The sequence below is a fragment of the Somniosus microcephalus genome, chromosome 1 (genome assembly GCF_052327205.1).
Source record: "Somniosus microcephalus isolate GS21.2 chromosome 1, FLI_Smic_1.0, whole genome shotgun sequence".
NCBI lineage: Eukaryota > Metazoa > Chordata > Chondrichthyes > Squaliformes > Somniosidae > Somniosus > Somniosus microcephalus.
Genome location: NC_140987.1, coordinates 168,278,363 through 168,292,971, shown reverse-complemented (window position 1 = coordinate 168,292,971; position 14,609 = coordinate 168,278,363). Strand labels below are relative to the sequence as shown.

Genomic DNA, 14,609 nt, shown 5'->3' with positions numbered 1-14,609 from the left:
CTATAGAAAATTACAAGACTAAACCCAGAGGACAATGCACATCCATACCTGTGTCTCATGTTCCAGCATCCTAGAAGCTTACTTTTGGAATACTAAATGGATATAAGCATTACTGTGTCCTAGTGAAAACCAGTTTTAACCTGTGCTCTATATACCTCACGGCAGCAGCTGGAATTATCCTCAGACTTCCTGGCAAATTGCCTTACATCGTGGGGGAGAATAACTTGGAGAGATGTACATCCTGTCAGCTGCTTTAAAGATTGACATTGTCAACAACTGTGTAGACTGTTTCTTTCCAGTGCTGTAGGATAGGGGTGTGGTTACAACAGAAGACTTACAAATTTAAACAATTGGGTTCAATATAGAATTTGATCCAAATTATGCTGTTTATTCCAAACTGCTTGTGGCATGACTTCACCAGCGGCTTCAATCAAGGGAGTGATTAGCTCTAATGAATTTAAAGCTACTTTGATGTTTTTCTATGTGACACAAAGACCAGTAAGGTTTTTGCTTCTGAAAGTAGCTCCTTTGATGAGGAAAGTACATGCCATATTACATCTTCTAAATTTGTACCACTGATCATGCAGTTACTAGAAGACATTCTCATGATGATAAATCACTGACGGTTCCTTTGGATGATTTAATACTTGTAGCTCTTCTATCTCGTGTACTTTTATCTTTTCTCTGTAGTTCACACATGTGGCCAAAGGCTACAGCAACTTTTGTTCCAAATACAGCTCTGTTGCCATGCAGAGTTGGAAATTGAATTTTAACAGCAAATAAAAGCCTCTTTGAGGGAAACCGATAGGAACGAATGTTAGGAGGTGGAAGTAAGAGGAGAAACTGGTTGAGCGTGAAGGCGCCTCTTGCCTTGGGGTGAGTTCATGGATTGAGAGTTAAGATGAATGGCAGTGGAGCAAAGGGGAGGCGAGGAAACAAGGCTGAGTAGTTCAAAGGGGAAAAGTTAAGCATAGCAGAGAGAGTGAGTGGTTGGATAGGGAATGGATAGTGGGCAGATAAAGGGGTAGGGGAGGTGATAGCTTAGGAGTGGGGGGAAGCACAAATGATTGGTGGTGGCGATGAGAAGGGAGCTACTAAGGGCTGCAATTTCCCTGAAACGCTCACTCCAGATGCAGTCTGCAACTGGCTCATTTTCTCCGCCACACCACTTCTCTTTCTCCCTTCTCTTTTGCCGACTGCTCTTCTATTTCTCTCTCTTGGTTTCTTTCGTCTTAACAACAACAACAACAACAACTTGATTTATATAGCGCCTTTAATGTAGTAAAACGTCCCAAGGCGCTGCACAGGAGTATTTTAAGACACAAAATTTAACACTGATCCACATAAGGATAAATTAGGGCAGGTGACTAAAAGCTTGGTCAAAGAGGTAGGTTTTAAGGAGCGTCTTAAAGGAGGAAAGAGAGATAGCGAAGCGGACAGGTTTAGGCAGGGAATTCCAGAGTTTGGGACCGAGGCAACAGAAGGCACGGCCACCTAAGGTTGAGCGATTATAATCTCGGATCCTCGAGGGCAGAATTAGAGGAGCGCAGATATCTCGGGCGGGGGGGGGGGGGGCGTTGTGGGGCTGAAGGAGATTGCAGAGATAGGAAGGGGCGAGGCCATGGAGGGATTTGAAAACAAGGATGAGAATTTTGAAATCAAGACGCTGCTTAACCGGGAGACAGTGTCGGTCAGCGAGCGCAGGGGTGATGGGCGAGCAGGATTTGGTGGGAGTTAGGACACGGGCAGTCGAGTTTTGTATGGGTGGAATGTGGGAGACCAGCCAGGAGTGCGTTGGAACAGTCATGGCTAGAGGTAACAAGGGCATGGATGAGGGTTTCAGCAGCGGCTGAGCTGAGGCAAGGGCAGAGATGGGCGATGTTTCGGAGGTGGAAGTAGGCGGTCTTTGTTATGCTGCGGATATGTGGCCGGAAGCTCATTTCAGGGTCAACTATGACACCAAGGTTGCGAACAGTGTGGTTCAGCCTCAGACAGTAGTTAGGGAGAGGGATGGAGTCAGTGGCTAGGGAACGGAGTCTGTGGCGGGGACCGAAAACAATGGCTTTGGTTTTGCCAATATTTAATTGGAGAAAATTTTTGCTCATCCAGAACTGGATGTTTGACAAGCAGTCTGACAATTTAGACACCTTGGAGGGGTTGAGAGAAGTGGTAGTGAGGTAGAACTGGGTGTTATCAGCGTACATGTGGAAACTGACACTGTGTTTTCAGATGATGTCGCCAAGGGGCAACATGTAGATGAGAAATAGGAGGGGGCCAAGGATAGATCCTTGGCGGACACCAGAGGTAACGATGCAGGAGCGGGAAGAGAAGCCGTTGCAGGTGATTCTCTGGTTACAATTAGATAGATAAGAATGGAACCAGGCGAGTGCAGTCCCACACAGCTGGACGACGGTGGAGAGGCGTTGGAGAAGGATGGAGTGGTCAACCGTGTCAAAAGCTGCAGACAAGTAAAGAAGGATGAGGAGGGATAGTTTACCTTTGTCACAGCCATAAAGGATGTCATTTGTGACTTTGATGAGAGCCGCTTTGGTACTGTGGCAAGGGCAGAAACCTGATTGGAGGGATTCAAACATGGAATTGCGGGAAAGATGGGCACGGATTTGGGAGGCAACAACACGTTCAAGAACTTTGGAGAGTAAAGGGAGGTTGGAGATGGGGCGGTAGTTTGTAAGGATGGAGGGATCAAGGTTTGGTTTTTTGAGGAGAGGTGATGATGGCAGATTTGAGGGAGAGGGGGTCAGTACCTGAGGAGAGAGAACTGTTACCAATATCTGCTAACATGGGAGCCAGAAAAGGAAGTTGGGTGGTCAGCAGTTTGGTGGGAATGAATCATCTTAGGCAGTCCCTCGGAACCGAGGATGACTTGCTTCCGCACTAAAAAATAGGGTCGAGGGAGCAGGAGGTGGGTCTCATAGACAAGATTAGCACAGAGAGGTCATATGGGGAGATTGGAGAGAAACTGGAGAAAGATGGGAGGCTAGGGCTGGGGGAACCTTAGAGGAGGTTTGGCCCAGTGGGCTAGGGGAAGGAAGGGAAGTGGCCGAGGCAGCTGAACGGATGGTCTCAATCTTAGAGACAAAGAAGTCCATGAGCTCCTCACATTTGTTATCGGAGGTGAGGATGCAGGAGACAGGGGAGAGGGGTTTAAGAAGACGGTTAACAGTAGAGAATAGAAGCCAGGGTTTATCTTTGCATTCCAGAATGATTCTGGAATAGTGAGCAATTTTGGCAGACGAGAGCAGGGCCCGATAGTGCTTTATGTGGTCCAGCCAGATCTGGCGATGAATGGCTAAACCAGTTGTCCGCCATATCTGTTCAAGTCTGCGTCCCTTGGACTTAAGGGAGCGAAGACGAGAGCCATATCGGGGGGAATGGCCAGGGTGAGAGAGGGTGTAATTGTTTTAGTAGGGACTAGGGCATCAAAGATAGTGGTGGGGGTGTGGTTGAGCAGATTGGTAGCTGCAGAAGTGTCATGGTGAATGGAGGGCCAGAGGCTGGACAGTTGGGATTTCATAAGTGCAGTTATAAGAGAGATGGGAGAGAGTTTTTTCCAGGAGCGGACACAGAAGGAAGTAGGGTTGGTGGGGGGTGGGTGGAAGGGGGATGTGGGTGGAGAACTATACGAGGAAATGGTCAGAGATGACCTTATCTGCAATTGACACGATGGGAGTAGCGAGGCCACGAGAGATGGCAAGGTCGAGGGGGTGACTGTGAATATCGGTTGGGGAGTTTACATGGAGGGAGAGTTTAAGGGAGGATAGGAGGCTAGTGAACTCAGAGGAGAGAGAGAGAGCATGATGAATTGAGATGGATGTTGAAATCACCGAGGATGAGAAGTTCGGTGCAGAGGCTGAGGGAGGAGAACAGGGAAGATATCTCAGTAATAACATTTTTATGGTACTTGGGTGGGCGGTAGAGAACAAGAATTTTAAATGAGAGGTGAGAGGGGTGGAATAAGGTGAGATACTCAAAGGAGGAGAAAGTACCGGAGGAATAGGGGGACAGACCAAGGTGTGATTTGGTGATGAGAGCCACAGCGGTCTGAGCCGGGCAAGTGGTGGAAGGTATAGCCAGGTGGGGAGGCTTCATTTAAAGGTAAGGTGTCATCACCCCTCAACCAAGTTTCCGTCAGGGCCATGATATCGATGCAGTCACCCATGATAAGCTCATGGATGGCAAGGGCCTTGTTCGCAACTGAATGGACATTCTGGAGGGAGATGCGGAGAGGGTCGGTGATGGCTGCCCCACTGCCAGCGTCCACAGGGTCAACGCTGGGGGGATGAGTTGAATGGGAAGGAGATTGGCAAGATTTGCACCCAGTGGGCGTGCTGGGCAGGAAAGTCAGTGAGAGAGTAGGATGGGACAGTTGAGGTTGCTGCTCGTAAGGCAGCAGCGACAAGTGCCTCGATGGGCCCTTTGTAGGATACCAAGAGAGGCACAGAGGGAAGCTGTGGGCTTATCTCGAGGTAGTCAAGCCTGGGACAGCGGCAAGAGAGTAGGAAGATCGAAGAGTAGCTCCCTTCCCATGTCCTCACCAAGTTCCTGTTGCTCCCACGTCATTTATTTGCATTTCCAAAATCCCTTCCCATTACCACCACAACTCGCTCCAATCTGTTCTCCATATTTGCAGAATCCCCTCACATTTTGTATGCTCCCTTCCCTCTAGCTCCTTGTCACCTCTCTTCACCCTTAGACCTTTATCCACTCGCCCACTACCCCCTCGCCGCGTCCTCACCACCAATCCCTCCCCAAGGGTGAGTGGTAAGAGGTCCGTACCCTCCCTCTCAAGCCCATCCTTCCAGAGAAATCCTAACAGCATCCCACCCCTGCCCCTCCCCCCATTGTAGCATCCATTGTTTCTCAAATGATTCCAGGATTTTTGCCTCCATCTGGAAGTTTGTTCCACACACCCTACCCAATCAGGCCATACAATTGGGTCATGTTAAAACATGTTAGCTTATCGTTTGCCAGTATACATTGGAGATATTGGAGCCATAATGAGCATTATGTTGGATTCTAATATCTCCAATTCCATAGGGCATCTCGGACTGCTAGCACTGAAGCAACAGTAAGACACTTGCAATTTATTTATCTTTTGAAACACAAAGTACTAGAACAATTTAGTCTTCTATCTTTATATATTATATAATCATCTAACATAATATATAATCATCTAACAAATAACGTTTTTAACTCCATCATGTGCTTGCCAAACTAAAATGTTGCTGTTCAGAATCGCCGACTGAGTCAATGATATTCACATCTCAGTTTGCTTACGTGGCCAGTTGTAGGTAAAAAGGAAATTATACAATATCATAAATATCCCCTTTTATTATAAAGCAGCGATTCCTCTGATTCACTGGCAGCAACACCATATCTACAATATCTTATTAAAAATTTTACTTCTGTGTGCACTACTTTTCTGCACAACATGACTTCCTGTTGTCACACTTTTTGTGTCAATTTTTTCTTATTATAAATTCCTGTGTTCACATTTATAATAGATGTTGCCTATGTAAACTCATCACTCTATGAATTCTGGTCATCAGGTTCCCACAAGTTGCCCAGAATGCTATTTGAAATAGTTTTATTTACCATTTTGCGTCAATAACTGAAATTTCTAATGTACAAAATCAGAGATTAAATAAAACAATACATACTTCACAATAACATGATTACATTTGAATTTTCTTTTGAGTTTTCAATGCCTTTATTGGAGTTTTTACTTCAAGGGCTCAGTCTCTTCCAAAGGCCTGATCTTGGATTTGATGCTTTAGTGCAGTGACTATTTAAGCTGAATTTGGATTGTGCAGTCTGAGTATGTGCAGTTTACTTAGCATGGTGAGCAGATTATTGGTGAGTAATTATTCGCTTGATAGCACTATTGTTGACTCCTGTCATCACTTTGCAGATGATTAAGAGTAGGGTGGTAATTGGCTAGGTTGGATTGGCGTACTTTTTGTCGACAGGACATACCTGGGCAATTTTTCACATTGTGGGCGAGATGCCAGTGTTGTAGCTGTAATGGAACAGCTTGGCTAGAGGTATAACTATTTCTAGATCACAAGTCTTCAATACCATTCAACCAACTATATTGACAGAATATTTTTCATTAGCTTTTCGCAGTAAGTAGCTATATGTGCAGCTGCTTTTTGATTTACATAAAAGTATTCAATTCAGTCCCACCCTTGTTGAGTGCGAGGCTGGAACTTAAATTCATCACTATGGTTAAAATTAGACCTTTTTTTTGAGATCTATAGACATTTTTCTCCACCTAGGGAGCCCAAGTTCGTTGCAATGCTGACCCTATGCCTGCAGATGCTGTCACTGAGGGACATAAGAACATAAGAAATAGGAGTAGGCCATTTGGCCCTTCAAGCCTGCTCTGCCATTCAATAAGATCATGGCTGATCTTGTACCTCATCTCCACTTTCCTGAACTATCTCCATATTCCTTGATTCCCTTAATATTCAAAAATCTATCGATCTCTGTCTTGAATATACTCAACGACTGAGCCTCCACAGCCCTCTGGGGTAGAGAATTCCAAAGATTCACCACCCTCTGAGTAAAGAAATTTCTCCTCATCTCCGTTTAAAATGGCCGACCCCTTATTCTCAGACTGTCTTTTTCAGGATGGCAGGCTGTGACTAGTGGGGTACCGCAAGGATCGGTGCTTGGGCCCCAGCTATTCGCAATCTATATCAATGATTTGGATGAGGGGACTAAATGTAACATTTCCAAATTTGGTAATGATCCAAAGCAAGGTGGCAGTATCAGTTGTGAAGAGGATGTAAAGAGGCTTCAAGGGGATCTCGACAGGCTCTGAGTGGGCGAGAACATGGCAGATGGAATATAATGTGGATAAATGTGAAGTTATCCACTTTGGTAGAAAAAACAGAAAGGCAGAATATTTCCTAAATGGTGAAAGATTGGGGAATGCAGATGCTCAGAGGAACCTGGGTGTTCTTGTACATGAGTCACTGAAAGTGAATGTGCAGGAGTAGCAAGCCATTAGGAAGGCAAATGGTATGCTGGCCTTCATTACAAGAGGACTTGAGTACAGGAGTAAAGAAGTCTTACTCCAATTATATAGGGCCTTGGTGAGACCACACCTGGAGTACTGTGTGCAATTTTGGTCTCCTTATCTAAGGAAGGATATACTTGCCATAGAGGGAGTGCAACGAAGGTTCACGAGATTGGTTCCTGGGAAGGCGGGACTGTCGTATGAGAAGAGATTGAGTAAACTAGACCTGTATTCTCTTGAATTCAGAAGAATGAGAGGGGATCTCATTGAAGCATACAAAATTATTACAGGGCTTGATAGGGTGGATGCTGGGAGAATGTTTCCCTTGGCTGGGGAGTCTAGAACCAGGGACCACAGCCTCAGGGTAAAGGGTAGGCCATTCAGGACTGAGATGAGAAGAAATTTCTTCACACAGCAGGTGGTGAATCTTTGGAATTCTCTACCCCAGAGGGCTGTGGAGGCTCAGTCATTGAGTATATTCAAAACAGAAGTCGATAAATTCCTGACTAGTAAGGGCATCAAAGGGATATGGCGATAGAGCCGGTGAATGGAGTTGAGGCAGAAGATCAGCCACGATCTCATTGAATGGCGGAGCAGGCTCGAAGGGCTGAAAGGCCTACTCCTGCTCCTATTTCTTATGTTCTTATGACCCCTGGTACTAGACTCCCCAGCCAGTGGAAACATCCTCCCTGCATCTACCCTGTCAAGCCCTGTAAGAATTTTGTATGTTTTAATGAGATCACCTCTCATTCTTCTAAACTCTAGAGAATATAGGCCTAGTCTACTCAATCTGTCCTCATAGGACAATCCCCCCATTCCAGGAACTAGTCTGGTGAACCTTCGTTGCACTCCCTCTGTGGCAAGTATATCCTTCCTTAGGTAAGAAGACCAAGACTGTACACAATGCTCCAGGTGTGGGTCTCACCAGGGCCGTATATAATTGCAGTGCATAGATGAGAAAGAGTGGGTAGAAGATGGACCCTTGGGGAACACTGCAGGTGACGGTGTGGGGAGGGAAGAGAAGCTATAGTTGATGATGTACTCACTGCATTTGGATCATTTAGAAATAGAACCATGTAAGACCAGTCCCATTTTGCTGGACATTGGAGGAACCATAGTGAACACTGCAAAGTGTTTGAGGAGGATAAGTAGGGATAAGACACCACAGTCACAAAGGATGTCATTCAACAGCAAAAACTTGCATTTATATAGTACCTTTAACACACAAAAACCTCCCTGGATCCTTCAGAAAAGCGTAACCAGACAAAAATTGACGCTGAGCCAAAGAGATATTAGTAGTGATGACTAAAAGCTTGGGTCAAAGAGGTAACTGGAAGAAATTGCGTTTCATCCAGGACTGGATGCCGGACAAGTAGTGAAACAACACAACAACTTGCATTTATATAGAACCTTTATCGTAGTACAACATCCTAAGGCACTTTGCAGGAGCGTTATCAAACAAAGTTTGACACCAAGCCACGTAAGGAGGTATTAGGACAGGAAAGAGATAGGTTTTAAGGAGGAGAGAGAGGTAAAGAGGCGGCGAGGTTTAGGGACACGGTATTGGAGAGGTTGGGACAGGTGGTGGAACTGAGTGTCATCAGCATACCTGTGGAACCAGACCCCACGAGAGAGAAATTGGATAGCACCAGCCTGCTGGCGTGAACTGAAAACCGGGAACGATCCCTGCGCTGAAACAGTTTGGCCCCAGGCTTGATCAAAATTAGACCACTGAGCTGCAGGTGCATGCTGTGCATTCCCAGACAGTTTGCCAGCAAAGTAGACATCAATTTGGGCCGCTGCAACAACCCTCGGGAATTTCTCGGGTCGGGGGGATGGCAGTGGAGGGAGGCGATCGTGAGAGGGCAGAGCAGGTGCTGGCAGTGGTTTTTGGTCCTGCTGTGGCACCCCGTCCATTATTAAACTCTGATTGACCAGAGACTCTGTGTCTTTATTGGGTGTAGTTTCACCTTAGCATAAGAATAATACATTGTGCATTACATGACATAGAGCTGTTGTTTTTACAAAACAGCATGAAGTTTACATTAACATAAGAAATGCCATGGTAGATTAACGAGAGAAAATAGAGAATTGCATGACTTGTTTAACTGTTCCAAAAGTAAGTTAAGTGCATTATAACTATGCAGTTTCTCTTTGTTTGCAAGGTCTTTATTACTTGCTGAGATTGAAAAGGAAGAGAAGGAAAAGGATTGGTACTATGCACAGCTTCAAAATCTCACGAAGAGGATTGATAATCTCCCTCTCACAGAAAATGTAAGTTAAGCTGAATTTCTGCTCATTTTTTTCCATTAGGTAATTTATTATATAGATAGGAACATGCAATTTTGTAAATATTCCTAAATTATTAGCTAAATAAACTCTAATCTGTAATTTTTCATTTCATTACAATGGTATAACATTATTATCTAGAACCTTTTAGCTTTGTTACATTGTGACCAAGGGCATTACAACATGAAAAATGTACATTTCTAGCACCTTTAATCTAATGAAACATCTCCAGAGATAAAAATTACCAGATACCAAGCAGTGATGGGAGAAAAGATAGGAGTGGTGCATGAAGGCTTTATCAGAGATAGATTTTGAGAAGGCTGTTGAACGGAAGACACAGCAAGACTTTAGAGAGAGAATCCTGAGTGTGCCGACTGAGATCGCTGAAAGGTTTGTTGCTGAAGATGACATGGAAGGTGAGAAGCCTGTAAGGGAGGGTGGAGGCAGAATATCAAAGGACGTGTGCAAAACCTAAGAGTAAATTACGAAGATGGGGAAGGATGAGGCCATGTCGGGACTTACAGATGAGGGCAAACAATTTGAAATCAATGCATTGGGGAATAGTGAGCTGATTAATGTCTCTGAGGACAGAGGTAGTCAGGGAATGGGACGTTGTGTGGGCAATGGAATTTAGATAAGTATCAATTTATTAAGGGAGGAACTCGGGAGGCCAGCCAGAAAGAGATTATTGGACTACTAAAGTCTAGAGGCAATAAAAGCTATGGCAAGAGTTTCAACAGTAGTGCTGCAGACGTAAGCATAGATGTGGACTATGTTGCATAGGTGAAAATAGGGGTCATGGTGATGGCTAGGATGCAGGGTTTGAGGCTCAGCTTAGGGTCGAACAGGTCTCACTGTGAACAAGCAACCATAATATTCTATCATAATATGAGAGAACTCTTCATTAAGATGGAGAGTGAAGTAGTTGACTCAGAGATTAGGGTCCTGAATTTAAATAAAGGAAACTGCTATGGTATGAGGCGCGAGTTGGGTAGGATTGATTGGGGAATGTCACTCAAAAGGTTGACGGTGGATAGGCAATGGCAAACATTCAAAGACCGCATGGATGAACTACAGAATTTGTTCATCCCAGTTTGGCATAAAAATAAAACAAAAAAGATGACTCAACCGTGGCTAACGAGGGAAATTAGGGATAGCATAAGATCCAAGGAGAGGACCTATAAATTGGCCAGAAAAAGCAGTAAACCTGAGGATTGGGGGCAGTTTAGGATTCAACAAAGGAGGACAAAGGGATTAATTAAGAAGGGGAAAATAGAGTATGAGAGTAAGCTTGCAGGGAACATAAAAACTGACTGTAAAAGCTTTTATAGATATGTGAAGAGAAAAAGATTGGTGAAGTCAAGCGTAGGTCCCTTGCAGTCAGAATCAGGAGAATTTATAATGGGGAACAAAGAAATGGCAGACCAATTAAATACATATTTTGGTTCTGTCTTCACAAAGGAGGACACAAATAACCTCCCAGAGATCTCGGGGAATATAGGGTCTGATGAAAGGGGGGAACTGAAAGAAATCAGTATTTGTAGGGAAATGGTGTTAGGGAAATTGACGGGATTGAAGACCGATAAATCCCCAGAGCCTGATAATCTACATCCTAGGGTACTTAAGGAAGTGGCCCTAGAAATAGTAGATGCATTGCTGATTATCTTCCAACATTCGATAGAATCTGTAACAGTACCCATGGATTGGAGGGTAGCTAATGTTACCCCACTATTCAGAAAAGGTGGTAGAGAGAAAACGGGGAATTACAGACCGGTAAGCCTGACATCGGTAGTGGGGAAAATGCTAGAGTCCATTATAAAAGATGTAATAGCAGAGCACTTGGAAAACAGTGACAGGATCAGACAAAGTCAACATGGATTTACAAAAGGTAAATCGTGCTTGACTAATCTACTGGAATTTTTTGAGGATGTAACTGGTAAAATAGATAAGGGAGAATCAGTGGATGTGGTGTATTTGGACTTTCAAAACGCTTTCGATAAGGTCCTGCATAAGAGATTAGCGTGTAAAGTTAAGGCACATGGGATTGGGGGCAAGGTATTGACTTGGATAGAGAACTGGTTGGCAGACAGAAAGCAAAGAGTTGGAATAAACGGGTCTTTTTCCGAGTGGCAGGCAGTGACTAGTGGGGTACCGCAGGGATCGGTCCTTGGACCCCAGCTATCACAATCTATATTAATGATCTAGACGAGGGAACTAAATGTAATATCTCCAAGTTTGCAGACGACACAAAGCTGGGTGGGCGTGTGTGCTGTGAGGAGGATGCCGAGAAACTCCAGTATGATTTGGACAGGTTGGGTGATTGGGCAGAAGCATGGCAGATGCAGTATAATGTGGATAAATGCGAGGTTATCCACTTTGGTGTCAAAAACAGGAAGGCAGATTATTATCTGAATGGCAATAGATTGGGAGAAGGGGAAGTGCAACGAGACCTGGGTGTCCTTGTGCACCAGTCGCTGAAGGTAAGCATGCAGATGCAGCAGGTGGTTAAGAAGACAAATGGTATGTTGGCCTTCATAGCGAGAGGGTTTGAGTACAGGAACAAGGATGTCTTGCAGTTGTACAGGGCCTTGGTGAGACCACATCTTGAGTATTGTGTGCAGTTTTGCTCGCCTTATCTGAGGAAGGATGTTCTTGCCATGGGGGGAGTGCAGCGAAGATTCACCAGGCTGATAACCTGGGATGGCAGGAATGACGTATGAGGAGAGATTGGGTCAATTGGGCTTATACTCATTGGAGTTTAGAAGAATGAGAGAGGATCTCATTGAAACTTATAAAATTCTGACGGGACTGGACAGACTAGATGCAGGAAGGATGTTCCCGATGGTCGGGGAGTCCAGAACCAGGGGTCACAGTCTAAGGATAAGGGGTAAGCCATTTAGGACAGAGATGAGGAGGAATTTCTTCACCCAGAGAGTGGTGAACCTGTGGAATTCTCTACCACAGAAGGCAGTAGAGGCCAATTCATTAAATATATTCAAGAAGGAATTGGATATATTTCTGAAGGCTAAAGGGATATGAGGAGAAAGCAGGGACAGGGTACTGAATTTGGATGATCGGCCATTATCTCATTGAATGGCGGAACAGGCTCGAGGGGCCGAATGGCCTACTCCTGCTCCTATCTTCTATGTTTCTATGTAGGAGAGGAATGAAGTCAGGCTAATGTGTCAATTTTTTTGTCGGGAGCAAAATAGATTGGCTTCAGTTCTACCCATGTTGAGTTGAAGCATGTTCTTTGTCATCCAGGACTTAAATGCTAGACAAGCAGTTGAACTGTACAGTGGAGGTTGAGGAACTGAGGTTGTTATAAGAAGGTAGAGCTAGATTTCGTCAACATACAAGTGAAAGCTGACCTCATGCCTATGAATTATGTGGACAAAGAAAAGGGGACCAGGAATGTAGCCTTGGAGACACCTAATGACTGAGCAAGGGGAGGCAAAGAGTCATTACAGATCTTCTAATTTTGTTAGGATGAGTAGGAGTAGAACCAAACTAGGGCAGTGCCATGGAGGTGGACCACACAGGAGCTAGGAAGAGAATGGAGTGGTTGACTGGGTCAAACACCAAGACAAGAATGAGGAGTGATAGCACACCACAGTTATAGCTACAAAGGATATTACTGGACTTGGACCATGATATTTCAGTGTTGTAGGGAGGCAGAAACTATTGAAGGAATTCAAAGAGGGAGTGATGAGAGAGATGGGCATATAGCTGAGTGCCGATGACGCATTCAAGGGGGTGGCAAGAGCAGTCAAGTGCACAGGAGGTGGGTCTAATGGAGGAGATTAACTTTGTATGGGTGGAACAGAGGATAGAAGCTGTAGAGTGATATGGGCTGTGGGGTGGGGGATGGTGGTCAGGGATGGGAAAGATGCAGCTGAGGCAACTGAGCCTAGGGTCTTAATTTTGATAGGAAGAATTATTTCAGCTCCTCACAGTTGGTATTGGCAGTCACGATGGGGAGCACAAAGAATGGAAATTGGCGAAGTAATTTTTCCATCAAGAGGAGCCTGGCATTGTCTGCCCTCCATAGTGAACCTGTAGTAGTAGAAGGATTTATATGTGGGGGAGGGCCAGGGTATTGTTTTAGATGATCAAACCAGAACTGGTGATGAACAACCAAGTAAGTCTTGCATTAGGTGCAAACCTGACTGTGGCCCTCAGGTTTATGAGTACCACAAGATGGTGAAATAGAGATACGGTAGTGTAGTGGTTGTGATCCTGGACTCAGCTCAGAGGTTGCGAGTTCTAATTTCACCATGGCAAATTATGAAATTGAATTCAATAAATCTGGTAATTTGTGGGCTATTGGGTGATTTCCTTTTACCTTTTATTTAGTGCAAGTTAGTGTCAATGTAAAGTATTAATGTGTTCGATCTTGTAAAGGGTTTTTGAACTGCTACTATGATCTGAATTTAAATCCAGTCTGGGATGTTGAGGCAGAATCTCCTCCTACCTTGTTCAGATCAACTTCCATGCATAAGAGATAAATGTGTAATAAACCTGATGTCAGATGAAGGTCAGACAATTACACAAAGAAATTGTATACATGTAGGGAAGGATTTTCATTGGGCCTTGGAGGCGTGTGGGGGGTTAAAATCCCGAAATCGGGGGATACAAACCCATCCCGCCCCCAACCCGCCTCCATGCCAGTTTCAAAGGAGGCGCTGGGCGGGCTCAACAAGGTCAATCAAGTCAAAATCGCGTGGGTTGGCTACAACTCGAGGGAGACGGGACTACGACCCCGAAAGTTGTTGTCCCGCCTCCTCAATGAAAATCCAGCCCGTAATGTCATAAATTGTACAAATTTCATCTTAAAATTATGAAAGCTTATAAAGCACTGAAATACATCAAAGTTATCCATAAGTAGCAATTTATTAATTACACCAAGTGCCAGCTTGGCACAGTGCCTCTGAGTCAAAAAATTTCACTTCAAGCCCTGTTACCGACTTCAGTACATAATCTAGGCTGACACTTCAATGGGAGTGCTACTGAGGTGTTGATTTTTGGATGAGACATTGGCCCGGATTTTGCGGTGCTAATGGCAGCAAAACTGTCAGCGTTCGCCGTCCTCTGAAACTGACAGCAACATCTGGAGCTGGCGTATGCGTAGATAAACGCAGAAATCCAGAAGTTGCTGTCAGTGCTTCTATGCTTCTCCATAGGGTGCGCTGTTGAAATTCCTGGAGCAGCAATCTTTGAGAAATCACTGAACTGATGAGAACTTAAGCTTTTACCCTGTAGTTTTGCTCTTAAA

The 14,609-nt window shown here is 44.7% G+C and overlaps 1 protein-coding gene across 10 annotated transcripts in view; it reads left to right on the top strand.

Annotated features, from left to right (window-relative positions):
* The window catches only part of apc (APC regulator of WNT signaling pathway), a 395,143-nt gene that overhangs the window by 311,505 nt on the left and 69,029 nt on the right, over positions 1–14,609 (top strand). For all 10 annotated transcript variants that reach the window (XM_085987196.1, XM_085987189.1, XM_085987193.1 and 7 more), the window contains one exon: positions 9,211–9,319. In XM_085987196.1, the coding sequence (XP_085843322.1) occupies positions 9,211–9,319 (109 nt within the window). The remainder of the gene's footprint in view (positions 1–9,210; positions 9,320–14,609) is intronic.